Source organism: Manacus vitellinus, unplaced genomic scaffold (genome assembly GCF_001715985.3).
Source record: "Manacus vitellinus isolate BGI_N305 unplaced genomic scaffold, ASM171598v3 scaffold_14_pilon, whole genome shotgun sequence".
Classification (NCBI taxonomy): Eukaryota; Metazoa; Chordata; class Aves; order Passeriformes; family Pipridae; genus Manacus; species Manacus vitellinus.
This window is the reverse complement of record NW_021939063.1, coordinates 10,463,822-10,484,450: the sequence shown is the minus strand read 5'-3', so window position 1 is coordinate 10,484,450 and position 20,629 is coordinate 10,463,822. Positions and strand designations below refer to the sequence as shown.

Sequence of the window (20,629 nt, the reverse complement as noted above, 5' to 3'; positions counted from 1 at the left end):
CTATTGACATAGGCTTAGATATGGACTTATAAGGGGCCTTCAAGGATGGACTTAGAGAAGATTCCACTCCTTATTTTCTCTGCATAGCTGTGTGACCACAAGAAGTCCCCAAACAGCACTTCTTCACATAAATAAATCCCCCAGCTGTCTGCCATGTTTTGCACTAGAAACTTTGTTTGTCTTTAACATAAGCTCATCCACAGAGTCTTCCTGGTAAAATCATGACATCCTCAGTTTACAAGAGGAGCCTCAGAGGAAAGGAAATGAGGAAAAATGAGCATTACTTCAAAATACCCACCACTGGCAGGTGCAGGTGTTGCACAGCCACAGTGAGGGACCAATGAACCAGCACAGGCAGCATCCCCAGTGACTGACTGCCTGCCACCACAGCAGCAATTCTGCTGTGTCTCTTGCTCCTTTGCTCTCTCGCATCTTCTGGTGAATGTTTTCAATTTTTTTTTTAATGAAAAGGATTCTTTTTTTTTTCTCAGCAGCCCCAAATGTGCTTTACTAGTCCTGTGCATCTTGTCAGATTGCCAGCTGACTCAGGCTGTCAGCTCTGCAAATATACTGCAAAGAAACTCTACTTGCAAGGCTTCTCTATGGCTTACACATACCTACTTAGTCATTATAAGGTAGGTTTAAACCTCTCTCTACACAGAACATCACTCTAGCTAGTGATTAGTTATTTGTTGATCCAATAAACTCCCTTGAAAGTAATAATTAGAACTTATCACAACAAAGAGTAGAGTTTATTAATTACCACACAAATTATCTAGTTCCAGAAGGTTGAATAAAAGATCAGGATAAACAGCAGAGATTACATTGGACTAGTTCTTCTGTACTAACTTTCAAAACTGACAGTCTTACACAATCTAAAATGTTTGTGTTAATAGGTAACAGCTAGTGCATCAGTAGCAGGTCATTTTCTTTAAAACAAATGTGTTTGAGAAGAGTAAGCAGAAAGTGTCAAAGTTAAGGAGGAAGGACTGTAGGTAGATGTGTAGGAAGGTACTGCAAGATGCAAGTTGGATTTTAGTGCAAAAAAACCTCTGAGGGTGCTCATCAGCCTCCTTTCTGTCACGCCAAGAAGGTGACATATTCAACAGCATGGAAGTGCTTTATGGGGTGATAAAGGCAAGAGGAAACATTGATCTGAACTTCTCGCTACTTACTGTGGGAGTCAACATGTCCCCCCAGATGATGATGAACACGAACCCATCTTGCAGAGGTAACCAAGGGCCAGTCACAAGCAGATGCAGCCAAGTTGTTCCCCTACTGCTTCCCAGGTCCTGCAGCAGCCTCAAGGGCCACAAAACACCTGCACCAACATTAATCCTGCTACATCAACAAAATGAACACATTTGTCATTCCTTCCACTTGACCTCATGTAGGTCTTAAGCCTATCCAGAAGCTGAAAAGCATCCCCACTTCTTCCCCAGTGTGCATCTATACATCAGTGTGTACACATCTCAAAATCACACCAAATGATTAAGCTGTGATTATTGCCTGAGTCTGAGGAGGAACTGGCTTGCTCTACATCTTTGCCACAAGCTCCCTAAGTTCTATTGGTCAAATAATTTAAATCCTTTTTCTGACTTTGCACAGTGAAGGTGACAACTACTTTTCAGGGGACTGGAAAGGCTTAACTCTCCATTGGGAATTATGTTCTGCTCCTCAGCTGGAAGATGCTAGAGAGCTGCCAAATACTATTATTAATTTAGAACAGCTAATTTGTTTCAATGAGATTATCATGAAAATGCAGGAGCAAAGCTAGGAAGGTGGCTCCAGCTCTCCCTGGATTCATGGTCCTCCACCCACCCACCAGGGATCAGTCACAAGGTATCAGGTAACTTGCACGAAGTCATCAGGACCAATTCTAATTTGCTAATTACTCCTTTAGGCATGACAGAGATTGATTCACATTAAACTTTCATGGGTATCACTGATCTCATGCACAAGCCTGGATTATCTACCAGGCAGTGCCAGTGGTATTGAGTGAAGGTTGGGTGCTCAGGCAGCCAGGCAGTGCTTGAGAAGGGCTGTTGAGAGTTTTGGTGCCAAAGAAAATCCACACTCTCTTGAAGAAAAATGTCTTACTAATGTGTATTTATTTATCAGTTGTTGGAATACCAATATCCTGTGAGGAGACTAAAGGTCCCAAGTGGCAGGTAAATGAACACCCTCCAGTTGTGCCATTAATTCCTAGGGAACAAGTGGGAGAGTTTTTCAAGCAAACTTGTCAACTGTAACTAACTTGATTTTCTGAGTGAGGACAGATTGCTCATCACTCTGTGCTCCCCTCTCAGCCAAAGTGGACCTTCCTCAGCAGCATCTGCCACTTCCAGAAGTGGAGAGCCCATACCAGAGGTCATTGCCTCATCAGCCAAGGCAGAGAGGTCTCATTAGAACAAGAGACTTCCCACATCAGCCCTGTCCCTGGACACCCACATAAGTTTCTCAGTTCCATGGTGTCACAGTGTCCCAGCCAGACCCAAGAACCAGCACAGGGGAGCCGAGGTCCAACACAGGCAGGGGTCCATGAGACCACTTGCTCCAGCACTGCCACTGTCAGCACAGTCCGGGTGTTTTTCCAGCTGTGCTGGCTGCAGGATCACTGCTCTGACATGCCAAAATTTCCAAGCCCTTTGCCCTCCCTGAGGCATTATCTGCCACTAGAGACAGACGATCTGAATGAATCTAGCTCCAGCCAACTCTCTGAGGTCCAGAACATGTTGTCCATGGAAAAACAACACACACTAGAGAAACAAAAACTGAGAGACTACCTGGCTGCCGTTTATAGACTTCTCAGAAAAAGTCAGCAGTCAAGAGCCAAACTCGAACGTTCACGTCACTCCTTCGCTTATGGAAGGTGAGTTTGCTAAATGCCTGGATGCTTTTCAGCCTAACAGCCCAATTGCTGTATTTGCAACCATAATGTTGGAACAAGTAGCAGGGCTTAAACTGGTGCCCACTGGACTCAATAGGAAAGGCAGATGCCAGAAGCTTTTTTAGATACATAACAGTGATTCTTCATACCTCTCTTTCTGTGGGCTACTGGACTCCACCCTCAGTCACATGCAAAACAATTCATGGATAGATTTTTCCATTAAATACCTCAGACTGCCTATTGAGGTTCCTGGTACCTGGTTCATGGGTAAATAAAATTTCTGCTTTGGGAAGTGCTAAGCATCCCCTGAGTCCAATCCAAGAATCAGCTACAGATTCAGGAGAAAAGCAGAATCATACAAGGAAGGGACCTGAGGGACTGACAGCAAACCCTCCCAAACCATTCTCTTTGTGACTGCCAGCTGTCCAAGGCACAACTCTCTGACTATTATTCACTGAATCCCCTGACGTAAAGCTGCTGTTGCCCCAGAGCAGCACACACGAGCTGCTCTGATGCTGGATGCTGGCTCAGACCTTCCTCCTGCGCAACAAGCAGAGCCCTTCCTGCAAAAAGAGCCCATCACTCTCTTTTTACTGGAAAAGACAGAACAGTGCTTGCTATGCCATAATTTGCTCCCGTTTCTGTTTTCCTTCCTCTGCTCCCTTACAGAAAACCACAGACCACATTCACTCCAATTTTCTCTCCTTTTCAGGATGGTTATGAATCCAACACAAGCAGGGGATGGGTTACCAGGTGTGCACCAGTGTGAGCAACAGGAGAGCTGGCTTTCCCAGGAATAAGTTGCCATTCATGTATTTCACTTCCATTTTACCTAACAACTTGGCATGCTGCACTGAGCAGATATGCAAACACTGTCCTCTTCTCATGATGGCTAGACCCTTGTCAGACCCTGCTCTAAACTATAGAATGTTTGAATAGAGATTTGGGGCTCAGTGAGATGCTGGCCAAGGCATACATGCTCTGTAGGGCAGAATGGCTGAGCTGATGAAAGCTCTCTGCAATGGACGTCTCCAAGAGCTAAGAGATTCCTCTAGTCTTATCTCTTTAGGAGATCAAATACTTACATGGGCTTTGAGTCAGCCTAACCACAAAACCGTCATAAAAGTGATATTCGGGTAGAGAACATGGCAAGAGATGAAGGATGTGCTCCAGCTCCAGCTGGAGGAAGACCTGCACTAAGCTGGCAGAGCAAATCAAAGCTTAGACCTGTGAAACACCTGTGAAACACTGAGCGCTGCAGAGCTACAAACAGTGATATGGATCATTTCACCAGAAGAGTCATTAAGTCCCATCTCTCAAGTTGTATGCAAGCAAACACGAGATGTTAAGGCTAGAAGATTCTTCACAATATCTATTTTTCATGCACCACACACCTTCAAACATCTCCCTCCCTCACCCCTTCCCCCCCTGCCCCCCCAAAAAAGCGAGAACAAAACACAAATGTCCCAGAAGGAATGAGCAAGGAAAGCCAAGGACCTGTTGGGATTTGCAGCCCCTGCCTTAGCTGGGAATTTTTTCCCCCGGATAAGCCATGGCAGTCACTGCCTCTGGCTTGTGAGGAAGCCAGTGGGAGCTTAGCACAACTCATTCTTTAAGAGCAATGTCTCTGCATAACAAGCAAGCAAAGCGCGGCAGTCGCTGAACCGAGTGAATAACGGGTTTCATAGGCGCTGTCAAAAGGGGAGAAGGAAAATCCCAGCTGGCTCCAAACAGCTTTCTATGTGTGTTGGCAGGTCCTTGGTATTTCTCCCAGACTGGGAGGGCAAGTCCAAGCCAAGAGCCCAAGTACAGCACATCCAGACTTACATAACCCAAGGGGCCCAGGGTAATCATTAACACTGGATTATTGCCACTGGCTTTTGTGCTGGAGTCACCTGGTTGTTTGGATTAAATGTATAGTGGCCGTTTAGACAAGGAGAAGGCTCATGGCACAAGCAATTAAGTGAAAACAACCCCCAGGGAGGGTGGGAAGCAGGAGACTGTTGGAAACATTGCAGGGTCTAAACTCAAGCACTCCTCTGGGGAGCCAGATTTGCTACCTTTCATCACAGCACCCCGCTCAGTGGGCTAGTTTGCTTTCCACAGGGGTGCAGCTCCCTGCCCTCCCCCCAAAACTGCCAGGGAAAAAAGCCCCCACGTAACACAAGTCAGGGGAGCAGGACTCTTCTTAGGGAATTGTACCTTGATGACTGCCATGTGCTGCACACCAGCAAGTGAGCTCTCATTCCTCTCTCCTTGGCATGCTTTCCAAAAGCAGACATTATCAGTGTCTGCTGATAATGCTGATAAAGCCTGACTTTATCTCTGCCCCATCTTTGCCTTTCTTTGCTTATCTGATGTCTCACGTGTCCTATTACTCTTTGCCCTCTGTAACCCCTCGTGTGTTATTGACATGTGGTTTGCGCCACTGTCTGGGGCAAAGGAGGTTTGGGACTTCTTGGTTCTGCTCCCATTTCCCCTCTGTGTTGGCCTGTGGTCTTGGACGCATCACTCCACTGCACTGTGTTTAGCCACGGGTCACAGAAGTCAGGTTACCTCACAGAACATCCCTTTACTCATATTTCTGATGCTTAGTCCTTACCTCAAGTACAACCATCCCAACTGACAGCTCCTTACCTCGCATAACTACCACTTCACCACTAGCTCTGATGAAGGGACTATAAGCCTTTTAAAAACAGAGAGTTCTTGCGAGTGTTAGGAACTAGATCACAATCATTTTGCAAAGGCTGTAACACTGCACGTGTCCATTCACACCTCAGAAATGAAACTATAACAGCTTGAAGTCAATGAGACATAGGCTTATGTATAAATATGCCATGCTGTGCTTCGTCATGCAGAGTTGCTGAAGCAGGGACATAATAAACTTTTCTATAGTTGTGGTAGCAAAGCACTTAGATATATATTTATCTTCAGGTGGATAAAGTCAGGCTTAAGGCAAGGCCACATTTTTCTCATGAATCGGCAAAGCCCAGGCAGGCCAGTAATTTCACATAAAACAAACACTGAAATCTCTTCCGGAAATTTCTACTTTTTTTGTGACAAATCTCTAAAAATGTTATTAATTTCATGCAGAATTAAGTCTCCTTTCACAGCAAACACAGCCCTACTCTTTTCAGCAAAACACCGTGACTTATACATAAGCCTACATTTCCTTACAGGTATTAACTAGAAAAATCCACACAATCTACACTCAAAAACCATACTTAGAAAAGAGAAAAAAAAATAAAGAAAGAATAAGGATTTCATGGAAAATATTCCAGGCTAGAACATAACTTAGATCTTAGATTTCTGCCCTGCTGTGCTACAACGGCAGGGATTTTGCATTACTCCACTTCAGCTTTAAGTATTGCCTCTTGCAGAAAAATAACAGCTTCTGCCCCGAGTGTCTTGCAGGGTGAATTGCCCAACTTTACAGCAATATCAGAACTCCAGGTGAGATGGGGAGGAGACTGAGACGCTGGTTAAAATAAAGCAGCTGGTTTACTTTAGGTAGGGTGAGAACAGAAGGGAATCGCAGATCCTCTTGGTGCAGGCTTGCTAATTAAAATGAGTACATGACTAGCCCTTAACACAGCTGTGCTTAGCACTCTGGTCTTCAGGCTACACCTCAGAAGGTAACAACAACCTGGAGTGTACAGAACTTAGTCTACCTCATCCCTCAGTCCTCTTTACCAGACTGATAGGGATTCTCTGGGAAAAATAATCAGGGGTCTGGAGAGCCCTGGCTCATCAGCTGGCACTTTTTGGTGTCTGTTCTTCAGGGAGACACTTAAATCCCTCAATGCCTGTTAGTCTCAGAGTGATTCATGCTGGGAGAAGATCTGGACCCACTGCACCATTGCTCCCATGGAGACTCAGAAGTGACTTTAACACCAGTAATGTGGCTGGTTTCTTCTTCCAGTGGAGGCCAAGCAACCAAAAGCACAGTGCAAGAGATGTCCCAGCTTGCAGATCACCAGAGCATCATGTTCATGCCCCTGTTGTTACAAATGGGAAGCAATGGCTGTTGCAGAACAGGGCGTCTTCTCCTCAGGCCTGAGGCAAGCTTCATACCACAGATCCTTCACATCACTCTTTTAGGTGTGGGTTTACAGAAGAGCCAACTGAAGCGCCTTGGCACCAAGACCTCCGTCATGCCAAGCCTTTCTTTACCAATCTAGTCCTGTGACTACTGGTCTTATTCCTGCTTCTTCCATCCAAGGATCATACAAATGTAAATTAAGTCCCACAGTATCACCGTGATGCATTATTATCCCCATTTTACAAGAAAGGGAACTGCAGCACACGGCAATCGAGTCCTTTGTCTTGGTTCGAGCAGTGAATCACGGTCGCAGTCTGAAGCAGACTTTGAAGCCCTTCCTCCTTCACACTAACCACTGAAGTTTGAATTCCTTCAAAACCTGTTTGCTCTAATCCATTAACCACAGTTTTACTGCATCTGCAGACCTGTTCCACAGCAGTCAGGAGCCAAGGAAGGCATTTGGGTCCCAGCGTGGCTGCCAGGCGAGGCGTGAGGGCTCCGGCGAAGAGAGAGCTGAAACATCTCGCGCCTCCCAAGAACTTTCTGAGATGAGAAAAACTGAAGATAACTTCAGAGCTCTTCCATCATCTCCCTTTTAAAAAGCACCTGAAAAGTTACATCCAGGTGAATCGAAATTTGAAGTGCTATTGTCTTGATTACAGAGCTGGCTACAAAGGAAATTAACGAATAATAATTTCAAGGAGGGATTTAAAATTTCCATTTTCATTTTATTGTCAAAGTAAATATATTTTTATGAAGAACAAAAGAAAATATACAGAATTGTAACTTATGTACACTGGCTTTATAGGTATTTTTGTTTCCAATTTACACAAATTTGATACGTTATTAAAAGATATTTTATATAGATATGCATCTATGTACAGTTTTATTTACATACATTCATAGGATGTGATATAAACCAGTCAACAGATGATAGTTCATTTATATTAATTTCTAGAGGACAAAAGGAATGCATTCACTTCAGCTAGACCTGCTGTTCTCGCACAGCGCAGGCTCCTGCTCTGCCTAGCACTAGGATCGCACTTTCCTATTTCCCATTTTGCCAACAAAAAGGACAAACAGATGCTGTCTGCGAATGGAAAGGAAATGCAACATCCATTATAAAATCATTTCTAATTACTGAATTCTATTTTCTTCTAAAGCTTCTTACAATTGCCAGAGTTGAAAAGAAAAAAAAAACAAAACAAGAAGAAACAAAAACAAAATCATTTGCCTGCTACCATCTGATTATTTGTTTAAATTCCCTTCTTAGCCAGCTATCACACAAATTTGTTTCTTTTGGCTACTGTTCTCACCCATTCGCCCACCCCAGCTGCATGGAGCTCTGACATGGCTGTCAGGAAGGAGAGGATTAGCACTGAAGATCACCCTTAGACCCCGATCTCGCAGTGCTGTCCCACCAGGCCATGATGCCTCCCATCCTCCCTGGGCACGGGCACATCCTACAGACCCTGCCTGCCAGCAGGCAAATGGAGACTTAGCTCCAGCCAGCGAGGCCTTGATTCATGGTGGTTGCGGGGATGCCTGGTGCCCATCAGGACCACCAGGCACCTCCGAGGCTGGGGCCCTGGTTTCTCCCCCACGATCACACAAGAGGATGGGAGCAGAGATAGGACCAGGGCTCAGACGCTCTCAGAAATGTCTTCCTGCTGCCTTACATGCAGACAACAGCTCTTCTGCTAAAGACAATGGATGCTGCAAACCAGACTCAAAGGAAAGCAGTGTGTCCTTCCACACCTGGGCATCCTTTCACCCCATGGCAGCACAGGACAGAAGCAAGCACAAAGTACTGAAAGGCTCCACTCCAAGCCATTTCATCCAGCCTGAGCCTCCCAGTTTGCCTGGGATGTGCCTTTGCTTAAATATATATATATATGTATGTATGAATATATATACATAAATATTTATATATAGCCCTAGCCAAGGGAAAGGTAAATGTGAGCTGGGGAAATTAGAGCTGCATAGAGATGTGTATGAAGGCACATTCCAGTGCTCTCAAGCCTTCTCTCCCCCTATCCCCAACTCCCACTATTCCTCCTCCTATGGCCAGCCCCTACAAATCCTTGGCTCAGGCGACCCAAAAACAAAGGAGTTGTTTTCATTTCAAAAGGAATTTGCTGTTTCCAAACTGGACAAATAGAGCAGCTTAATAAAAACTCACAATGAATGGCCTGTACATGAGCAAAGCCCTCAGGAATGCCAGGGCTATAATTAACTAGCAGCAAGCAACTTTTACATTTTCCTGTGCAGCAGAAAACAGCTAAAAATAAAACACTGTAATTTCCAAAAGAAGCAGCAGCAAAGGAGGGACAGATAGAAGGAAAGAAAAATAATATCCTTAAAAGAAAAAAAAAAAAAGGAAGAAGCACCCCACTCCCCTGACCCAAAAGGAACTTCATTCTCAAATCATCTTTGAAGGAACATGGGGCACTCAAACATGGTGGTATAAAGTAACAGCATTGACTGTTCTGTGGAGACAAATAAATTATCACTAGAAATACAGTGAGCAAAGTGCTGTCATCGGCTGTTGTGAGATGGCTGGGTGGGAAGGGGAAAGCGGGAACAATCAGTTCACGGAACGGACGGAGCGGTTGCTTCGTGGGAATCGATGCACCTTGACATGTTTGGACAAGTGGTCACTTCTAGCAAACTTCTTCTCACAGACGGGACACTGATAGGGTTTCACCCCTGAGTGGGAACGCCTGTGCCGGGACAGCTCATCTGACCTGGAGAACCTGCAAGAGAAGAGAAGCCTTTTCAGATAAATGGGGTTTTATTTTGCTAAGTCTCTCACAGCAGGTAAAAAAAGTCCTGTCGGGCCACTGGGAGACTCCACAGACTGAAAGGGACACAAAGCAGGGCTGGTTTGGTCTCAACCATCAGTCAGCAGCAGAGATGGAAACACAAAACTATCAACCTCATGCCATGTCAGCTCTGGACTCAGCAATACATGGAGGCAACGTTTGTACCAACCTCGCCCTAGACCCAATGACATGGGTACAGCTCCACAAAAACAATGCTGCTCTTGATCCCTCTGCCAGTCTCCCTCAAAGCTTCTCCCGCAACCTCTCTCCTGCAAATCCAAGCACGGACTCCTCTTAAGCAGAGACAACAACCACCGTCTTTTAGGAGAAATCTGCTTTCAAGCTCCCACTGACACAAGCACAACGAATACCCACTAACTGCACCTAGTTTGAGAGGGACTCCAGATAACAGCCAGCCATAGCTACCCAAAACAATATGACAACTTAGATTCAGCTGAAAAATTGGCTTCTGTACATGCTCCTGCAAACTAAATAAAGAGTCATTAACATCCCAGTAACAAAAACACTCAACATTGTAACAGCTGAAGTTCAGGTGGGCCCCAATGGCCATTAGCATAGTTACTATATGGGTAAATTGAAATCAAGGTTGAACCTTTAATTACCAAAACCATCTTTCATAGTCTTTCGAATTTTAGATATTTCCCACCTTCCATCTCCATAGAAAAATCCTCAAATAGCCACTGTGAATCCACAGGCTTTACTGAAAAATCAACTAATCCTTTGGTCTTAACAGCAGGGCTGGCTATATTCTGAGTTTGGACATGACTGGGAGACAGAGGGTTAATTAACAATGTCACACTAAAACAACCCTGTCCAGATGGGTACAAAAAATTTTCTGCCTGACAAAGGGCAATTAAGTGTTTTGTTGCCAGAACAGTAACAAAGAGAGGCACAGAAAGAGAGCTTGCAAGAAATGGTATCAGCTGTTTATTTACAATAAATAAATGAAGTCATGGGCACTAGCTGAACAAATGGGGGAAAGAACATGTAAAAAAATGTGCCCTTCTGGCACAAAATATCATATCACCAGCAGAGCGAATACACTACTTTTATAAAAGGGGAAAAACAGGACCGTTGGGCTCCTATGAATAAGTCCTTCATGCAAGAAAAATAAGTTTCCACATAAAGGTTTTAATTAGCTCTGATCTCCTGCCACCAGTTGAGGAACAGGGCATAGGCAGTGGGAAAGCTGATAATGGTTTCCTCAGTTCCTGCAGCTCTTCGGTCTGGTCATGCTCCTCAGAGAGCACTCAGCCAGTACAAAGCAGATGCAGATACATGAGATATGGTGTGGACACATCTCTCCCAGGGGCATTTCTATGGGAGGGTCTTTCATCCGTTCACTTGCATTTCTTCCTTTCCTTGCTTTGGTATCCCCAAGGTGAAAGATTCAAATTCTCCATTAAGGGCAACGAGCAGATGCCCTTATGGAGCTGTCAACCTGTTCTTTTATCTGGGTTGAATTTTCCTCATAAAGGCTACGAGAGAGGTTTCTCTTCATCCCTTGTGCTTGTACATTTCCTTTCTCTAGCTCCTCTGCTCCTTTCAGCCATAGCTTCCCAAAACCACAGCCTGGACCTGTGAGAAGCAGGGTCAGGGATTTCTCCCAAGTCCTTAGGAGGGAACTAGTCCAGTGCCACATCCTCTCAGGGATGCTCTCGTAGAGCTACAGGTGAGTGGGTCTGGAGAGGGCAGGATGTTGCCTGTGCAGACTGCCTCAGCAGGACTCAGTGCTGGACAAGGAGCACTACTGTTGCCAGTGGTGGTTACCAAATCCAGGGAAAAGAGGGAGCAGAGAGGAAAAAGTGCCTTCGCAAAGAGCTGTCCTCTTAAACACAGACTCCAAAGGAGTAAAACCAGATGTGACCAAGTTGCCTTGTCGCATGTCCTTGGCCATTAAGGTCACCACCTGCAACAGAAGTGCAGTAGCACCTGGCTAATCCTGCACAAGAGCTTCACAAGTGCATTTTGAGGGGAATTGTATGGATGGTGTCAGAGAAAGAGGCGCATGTCAGGAACAAGCTTGGATGAGTTCATCTGATAAAAATACACTCTGCCTCATAACGATGTCCTTAGCTGAAGAGGCAGGAATGTTGCAACACTGTTCCCCAGCAGTGACGAAAAGATCAGCTTACAGAGCCCACAGAAATAAACCTCGAGCTGTCTGTGTGTTTACAAAAAAACAACGCAAAGGTTAGGACAAGGAAGCCAGGAGGATCTGGTGGCCTGCGTCTGCAGTGAAATATTTGCAGCACCTCCTGGCACTGAGATCAACCCAGGAAAAGCGCAAATATTCCCCCGTGGAATGCCAAATTCAACCAAAAAAGAGGAAGCTCCAAGGAACACCTCACCATTCTGTCACTTCCATTTCCAGACAGATTCCTCCTTCACAAGAAAGGTGGAGGGATCTGCGCAATCCCACAGCAACTAAGAAGAGTCTTCTTCATCCTTCTATCAGGTGGGATCCCAAAGGACCTGTAACTACATCTCCCTTGAAGACAAATCCTAGAGCTCCCTATGTGTAGGACATGTCCTGTGTCTCCTGACCATATGAGGACATTGCTATGTGGCTCACAGGGCAAGAAAATTCAACAGCTTCAGCCTGGTACTCCGTGGTCCCTACCATGGCCACCAGCTGTTGAGGCCAACTCACACTGTGCCTCTCCCCTGTAGTGGAGGGGAAGCTCTGAATTTGTCCTGCCCATCCTGAAAGCTCTGCTAAAATAAACCAGAACACCTCCTGCACACCTGGAAACCCCTTGCACAGCACCACCAGCAAGAAAAGCCAATGCAAGACACATGCTCTACCCTACATGTGGTACTTCCCACGCTGGCCCAGTCCCATGCACACTCCTGACCACATGCATTACCAGCCTTTAAACCCTCCCTGCGAAACCAGGTAGAGCTTATATCCCACTCTGTCACCTGTGGAGCCTCCAGACAGAAGGTGCAGTGGGGCAATTGCCTAATCCTCCCGCCTTGCAACAACTGCAACTTTGCACATTCTGCACCAGGGAGGAAAAGCTGTGCCATGACACAGCTGCTGGGCCTGGCCCACACTACAGCTCAGGTCTTTGGCTGGGCCTTTCTGAGGAGCAGGGCTAACCAGAGGCTGGTGTGCCAAAGGTATAAGCTGGCACGACACGGATCAGTGCATCGACCGGGACAGCGGGGCATTGAATGCCGCGGGTCACTGGACACTTACACACAAACGCCTCTCTGCAGCCTGCCCAAAACAGCTCTTGCCCTGTGCCAAGGAAGGGCATAAGCAAGCAGAGTTCAGCCTCCTCCAAGGAGGTGCTCTGGTTCTCCAGCTGTCCTAGGAGTGAGCAAAAGGGCTTGCTGTGTGCACACTTCTACCCTGGTGCATTTAAAGCATGCAACCCATCATAGCAGGGCTACCCAGAAAGCTGGAGAACCTTTAACACCCCAGAGCTCAAGCACTTTGTGCTAGGCAACACTTTGTTTTGGTTTTGAAATTACTATCTCCAGTGAGGTCAGATCTTAAGTGTTTTCAGTGAAAAAATAAATACACAAGCACAAGAATGTAGGGGAAGGAGGGGGAAAGCAGAGCCCAGCAGTGTTTTAGTGCTTAAATTCATTTGAGATTACATAAAACTGTGAGCAAACAGAGAGTCCAGATGCATTTGACTTAAGTCATGTGAGATCACAGCTCTCACTGAACTTCTGGAAAGGTAAACATGGTTTATTGATGAAAGGGGACTGAGTAATTCAATGCTCAATTGGCTCTGGCCTTTGATGTGGGAGCAGCGTGCAGGGGATGTGCAGCAATCTGAGGCTTGTGCTAGATGAGCACAGGAGGCAGCTCCCTAAGCACAGCCTCTCCTCTTGGCTATAAACCTCTTCCCTTGGAGCAGAGCCCTTCCAAAATTTGGGGGTTTGTGGGTTTGTGGTCACATCCTGGGCTGTGAAATTCAACAAGACAAACAGCAACAGAGTTTGAAAAGCCTTTCCAGAAGCTGTTCCTCGTAACATGTTCCTCATAATGAAAGTAATTCCTTTCTCATTCCTGTTGGGGTCATCTTTAAAAAGTTGGGGTGGTTGGAAGTTCAGGGTGCTCCTGGTTGCAGGACCTGCACTTCTCTTGGCCCACCAGTATCCTACTTTTGATCCACATCACTCACTGTAACACTGGGAGAAGGGTGGCACCCATTGTAAGTTCAATCATCCTTCACCGCTTAATATTTTTCCTAAACGTTCCCCTTGGTTTTGCAGCCTGGGGAACACCAGCTCTCTAATAACATGGAGCTGGAGAAGGTCATCCACAGACAACACCTCAGGCTCTGTATCCTGAGCCACAAAGTCACTGAGAGCATTGGTACAAATTTCAGCATCCATCAGACAAACCCTCACGTGCCACATGCAGTTGTCACAAAAAGCAGAGTTTTGGTTACATCCCAGCACAAGGAAAGCCAACATGATCTGCTGCCTGTGTGCTTGTACTCTGGCACTCAAACCAAAAGGAGCAAGTGCCTCTCCTGCAGGTGAGGAGGAACCAGCCTGCAGCTTCTGGGACCAACCTGCTGAACATCACGGCTTTGATGTCAGGGCATCCTGAGCAGCAAGGCACTGAGCTGGCTCATGAGAAGTGCCACCAGGACAAAAGGAAAGAAAATCACCCCCAGTTTGTAGAGCCACCATAAACTGATCTCCTCAGTCCTTCCAAGAGGCAAACTTCAGACTGGCCCAGTCAGGGATCAGCAGGTTCAGCTCCATTCTGACCTTTTCCCTCAAACCAACCCAGCCATCTCTAACTGCTACATCTCACATACTTGCATTTTACAAAATGCTCTCCTGTTACTTTTTACCTGATCTGTTGCCCATAATCACAACCATTTCCTTGTTAGACATTGTTCACTGTACCTCTGCAGCATATTCTTTGAAAGAAATTCAGTTTAATTTAATACAAGGTAGTTAAGACTATGTTTTCTCCCATCGTCATTTGTGGTGCTGTATATTAATTAGACTTGCCTGCTGGCAAGTAATACAGCTAATTGGAAAGAGGGAGGAAGGCTCCCATCAAAGTTTCCTTAAAATAAAAAGTTGATATTTTTAACAAAGATTCAATTTTTCAGCTAGTATTAAAAATAAAATAAAATAAAATTAAATGAAATAAATAAATAAAGAGATGCCCTCTTGCTCAACCAAACCTGCAGTCTTTCATTCAAGCAATGCTTAACTCCACCTCAGCCTTCTGGTCATGTTGTTACATCTGACAGCTTTTTGCAACTTTGAGTGGCACCCACGCATTCTTCTGAATCCAGGCAGAGAATAAAACCCCGAGTATGCCAGAGTGTCACTGCCAGCATTTCCAGAAGGAGTGGGATGGAGTGCATTTTCTATGAAAGTGCACAGAATACTGCTTTTAACCACACTTGCTTATCACAGCCCTTCACTGACCATGTTTAGTCCCACACAGTTGGAGCCACACACGGCCATGCACAGCAATTCTGCCCTAAACCACTCAGTTCACTCACAGCCTCAGCTGGTACCAGCCACAGGTCTGCTGTGGCTGGTGTGCTGCAACCAGGCTGATGCAAACACAAGGTGTTATCTGTGGTAACAAGCTTAATTTGACCCTCTAGAATGAAGTACAAATTACAATGCTACTCCTTCTATTTTTTTAAGACACTTAAACAGCTGCTGCCAGCAGGTGATGCTCTGCTATTTAATTTATCAAACCCCTTGGATCACCTAACAGAAAGAAAAAGGTTTTCATTCTCAAACCAACCAAACAAGTTTTGGGAACAGAAACAGTTTGTAAATCAGAGTACAAACCTACTTGCTCAGCAAGTTAGGTCAAGTGAGCAGAAAGGGGAAGGGGGATTGGACAGAGCTGCACCCCAATACTGACCTCCATCCACAGCCCGGCCACGTGCACGCAAAGGGCTTTTCTCCTGTATGTCTCCTCAGGTGGGCTTTCAAATGGCTGCTTTTCGTGTACATCTTGGTACAACCAGGAAAAGAACATTTGTGCATTTTAATGAGTTCAGCTGCAGGGTTCTTTTGAAATTTCTGACCCATGATGATTCCCGTCTGACCCTGGATCATGCCTCCTGGCCCAATTGGCTTGGCAGCAATGGGGACGGGAGCAATGCGGACAAATTTAGAGGACAAGTTCAAATTGGACGACTGAACTATCTGAGGCACAAGGGCAAATGTCTGTCCTTGGATGTTGACTAGGAGCTGTGCAATTTTAATATTTTCCTGTGCTGGTCCTTGGGAACTGGGGCTCGTGTTGGACTCCTGTTTGATCTGTACAGGCTGAATTTGGAGCATAACCGGTATCCCATTCTCGAGGGTCATTCCTCCATTTGAAGCTTGGCCACCTTCTGTTACGCTGTTCAACTGTTCATTTTTACTCTCTTTTAAACTAGTGCTGGGTAACATATGGTCTTTTTGCTGTAGTGAAGCAACAGAAACTTGGCTGCAGGCTCTCAAGTCCTTGGTCTCACTTTTAGGTCTTTCTTTGAGCTCCAAGTCCATGTTCTCCTCCAAAAATTCCTCAATTTCCTCAAGTGTGGGCTGAAATGGTCCTGAGTCTTCCATATCCACAGCAAATTCAGGCAACCTAAAGTACTCCTCTTTCACTATTGGCTGAAGTCTCCTTTTGTCCCACCATGATGTATTGGTGTTCCCCAAAGATGCCTGGGACAATAAGTAGTCTAAGATACTGTCCTGACTTTCTGCACTGGATGTGCTTCCATAGCTGGAGCTGAGGACCTGGGAATCAGGGCTGGAACAAGAACAAAAGCTGGACGAGTCACTGTCATCTTCTGACAGGGGAGAGGGCAGCATTTGGTAGGACCTCACCCCTGCCGTCATGTCCCCAAAGTATCCAAGAGAAGATCTTGTAGATGAAAAGGATTCATCAGTAGGCAGCAAGTGATCCACCATTCCTGGGCGATCTCTTAAGGGTATCCCAACAGCATATACCAGGCAGCCAAAGTTCAGGTGAGAGCCTGAGTGTACAAAAACAAAACAGCAACAGTCAGAAGCTGGTTTAATTATTTATGTCCATGAACTAAAGCTTGGAAAGCCCTCTAGCCCGCAGGAAAGTCCAGAGCATGCAGCCTCGCTGAGTACACATGCTGCTACATGCTTTGATATGTCTGTACCACCCCAAGGACTGTCAGGGCCAAAGCGTTTTGCAGAATTGCACCACATATTTGCAAAAGAATTCTTTCAGAAATCATTTCCCAACTGTGTGTGCTCTAGATTTACATCTCCATTCCAGAATAACACTGGCAAAAGAAAATAAATTATGAGCTTTTGCCTAACAGTGAAATCTAGAGCCAAAGAAGGGAATAGGGAGAAAAAAAATAAAGTGCTGAAATTTTTACCACCTAAAAAAAAACCAAATAAAAAAGAAGTTTATTGCTGGTGACCATAAAATGCAAATCCTTTTCTTATCTTGTAGCTTTCCACCACCTTATTTTTAACTTCCTCAGTTCTACAAATATAGGCTGTTCAGCATAATGCAAGGATCAATCTGGCAGGAGCCAAAAATATTTACTGTGCTTCAGCATTTACTAGGCGGATTTTCCCCTCCAGATGTAATGAATCAGTGCGCCAACGTCATCATCACCTGCACTGTCCTTAATAAGGCTGGCACTGCGCTGAGCTAATTACCATGTCCTGCGAGGCAGCTGGTGGCTGGTTTCACCTCGCTGCTCCATGCTCCTTTCTCTCTGGGTACGGAGGTTAATGCGAGCTCGTTCCAGTTGCTAAACTGGGAGGGCGGTACGGACTGTACGGACCCTCGGCATCTCAGCCTGCTGTGAGCCACGGTGGGCAGCTGCGATGCCCGTTTCCCCCTCCTCCGTGTCGAGGCGGCGAGCGGAGCATCCCGCAATCCCGACTCACGTGAGCCGTAATCCCGCTACAACCCCACGGAGCCACAACAGCAAACTCCCCCTCCCCAGCGCAGCCCCCCACAATGCTTGCTTACGGCGGCGGTCGTCCTGCGCTTTCCCGCTTAAGGCAAGCAAACTTCCTAGAAATGTTTCTGGGGAGGGAGAGGCAGGAGGGACATCTGCGTATTTTTTTCTTTCCCCCCCACCTCCTCCCCGAGGGAAAAAAAAAAAGAACTGCTTACGGATGGAGACTATGCCTCCTAGAAAGCAAACGCAGAGACCTCCCGATGGAGCGAACACTGGCCCTCAGTCATTCGCTCAAGGTGACTGATTGAAAACAGAGCTGTACATGTGCATAATAAAACAACTCTTTCTGTGGAAGGTATGTGGACTGCAGAGATAGAAGTCATTTGATCAGCCTATGAGGTTTTGCGTGTGTGTGAATTAGGAGGCATGTGACCCAGTGCGAAGGAAATGCCAGTCAATCTTGTTACACGCTGTCATTTTCCACAGGCTCTGCTGCTGCGCTTTGGACGCTTTGCCATGAATAGTCAATAGCTCCCAGTTTTGTGCAGGGAAGGGGATGGTTGTTACTGCTGTTGCAGAGCATCCTTGCTGCCTCATCTCCAAAACTTGCCCTATCTTTCCTTCTCTGGAGAGAAAAAAAATCAAAAGGTGTCTGTGTGCTCAGGGCTGCAGCAAACACAAGGTGAGGTATTTTACACAACACCCCTAAAGAGCTCTGTCCCATTGGCAGCATCTATTAATGTTTCACAGGAACCGGGGGAGGGGGTGGAAAGCACCCATATTTCTTAAAGATACGGCTTCCTCATTCAAACACACATGGAGGAAACAGTGAAGGGTTGAAAGAAAGGCTTAAAAGTAAGATTGCACATTTTCCTGGTATGCGCGTCCTGTCACTCAGCTATGCTTGGAACAGATAATGAAATACCCACATGTGCCTGACACGAGGAAGTTCAAACAGGGGTTAGTGGCTCTGTTTTGTGACCTTAGCCTATAATCATTGCTTATAGTAAAAGTGAAGAGTCAGAAGAGCTGAATTATTTCTAACACACTTTTTTTTTTTTTTAACTCCCTGCATTGATGGAAAGTTTCCCCAGCAGAAGTCCCAGAGCTGAGCTATTCCAGTTTTGAAACAGAAAACACAATATGCTTCTGACAAGTTTGTATTGGCATCCAGTAAGAATTCACCCAAGCAGATTGTTTCTATCTTGCACCAAAAACTGGTGACTGTCTTGTGAAATTTGGGGCAGAAAGAAGGACTTGCCCTCAGATAGTTTCTGATTCTTCCTTCTATGTCTGCATTGTTTCAGCCTAAACTTCTGAAGAATGGGGCTGTGAGAGAAAACTGGACTGCAATGTGTGTTTTTCTAAGAAAAGCTGGCGTGCTCTGCGTGCACCAAAAGCAGTTGGCAAAGTTCTTTTTGAAAAACAGATAATAAAATGCCTGTAAAACTAGAAAGCAGCATATCAAAATATCCATGTATTTCACTGGGAATAGAACTAAACTGTAACTTGAATAAGGGTTTAAACGAGGGGAAAATTAAAACCAACAAACCCCTAGCAACTGCTGCGGGCCAGTTATCGCAGCAGAAAACAGCCAGCACGCTTGTTTCTCGTCTCCTTTGACAAGGAACATTGTTACTCAGTGTAACCAGAGTCTTTTTAAGAGGGGACTGTCAGAGGCAAATAGATTCAGGCGCATTAAGGGCCAGTTCTGCTTTCTGTGCACTCTCAAAGCTTGCAGAACAGCCAAGAAGATTTTGGGGAATGCCTGGAATGCAGAATCAGGCCCTGGCTATATTTTTCCCCTAAAGGCCAGGCTAACAACCAAAAGGCTTTCATCCCTACTTTGCCTGAAGACTCAGCCAAACCCAGAAGATTAGAAAACAAAACCAAAAAAAGCCAGGGCTGTGAAAGCTATGAAAACTAATGATGCTGTTTCCATAAAGCACTTTCATCTCTAGGAGCCCTGAAAACATGTTAGAAATGTAAGCACCTATAGTGAAACCGCAGTGCCTGAGCCACTGAAAACAGCCACTTCTAGAGTGAAATACAGCAGCTGTTCAGCAGCACAACCGTCTCCAATTTTTAAGAGTTCCCTGGGTTGTTATGATGTCCTTTCTGCCAGAAACATGTTGTTCTGTTTAAAACCTGTCCATCTAATCCCCGGATAAAAAAAATATTGACAAAACGAAACAAACCAGAAAAGGCATATTTTGATGCAGAGCAACAATAAAATGCTAAGTCCTGGGAACTTGCTGAAACATGGGGACATATATCCCAGTCTGTCATTTCTGGACAGTCAGCCCAGCACAACTCATCACACAGCATATATGAGATGCTGACAGTCATTTCCTATGTATACTGCCACAGCTTTTTCTGGTTTAGGACTAATCTCTTTAGTGTTTTCTCTTGTTCCCTAGAAGGTTTTAAATCTGTTCAGGCTGACTCCTGCTCCACAGAGCATGCCATAAACCAGGCAGTAAACTGGGCCCAGCATTTCTAAGAAATTAAAATAGAAATGCATGGGGGGGAAAAAAACTAATAAAAAGAAGCCACGAGCCAGGAGTAAACCCATTTGCTCTCCTCTCTTCTGCGAAGTGGCTGTGTTGCTCCATGGACACAGGGGGGTGTTTAGAGTCTCCCTGTTTGTTTTTTCCAAACCTACCACTTATGGAAAGCTGCAGAAACGTTCCCAAAGCTTTCTCTTCTGAAAACTGTCCCACTCCAGCCGCAAACTTTGGTTTCTGCAACAGGAAGCACTTCATCTGCAATCTCCTCCCCACGGAGTGCACCCCGCTGCCTGCTGCACCCCGGCAGGGAAGGGTGCCCCAAATAATGCGTGGCACCAGCTGCCTGGGCAGGGAAAGGGGGGCCGAGAGACACACACGTTCCCATCCCAGCACAAGCACAGCCAGGTTTCCACGCCTGCAAAGCATCTGCTTATTTG

General features: G+C 45.7%; 1 protein-coding gene across 5 annotated transcripts in view; it reads right to left on the bottom strand.

Annotated features, from left to right (window-relative positions):
• Positions 1 to 5,577: 5,577 nt before the first annotated feature.
• Positions 5,578 to 20,629, bottom strand: part of KLF15 (Kruppel like factor 15) — a 25,832-nt gene continuing 10,780 nt past the window's right edge. The window contains exons 1-3 of one of the 5 annotated variants that reach the window (XM_018068451.2): positions 20,348 to 20,462; positions 15,654 to 16,761; positions 5,578 to 9,688 (exon numbers count right to left, since the gene is read on the bottom strand). In XM_018068451.2, coding sequence (XP_017923940.1) covers positions 9,520 to 9,688; positions 15,654 to 16,761; positions 20,348 to 20,447 — 1,377 coding nt within the window. In that variant the 5' untranslated portion in view covers positions 20,448 to 20,462 and the 3' untranslated portion in view covers positions 5,578 to 9,519. Of the gene's footprint in view, positions 9,689 to 15,653; positions 16,762 to 17,145; positions 17,168 to 17,230; positions 17,334 to 17,897; positions 18,492 to 20,347; positions 20,463 to 20,629 lie in introns of those variants that run through there. The other 4 variants (XM_018068452.2, XM_018068453.2, XM_008925290.3 and 1 more) reach the window with 4 other exon arrangements.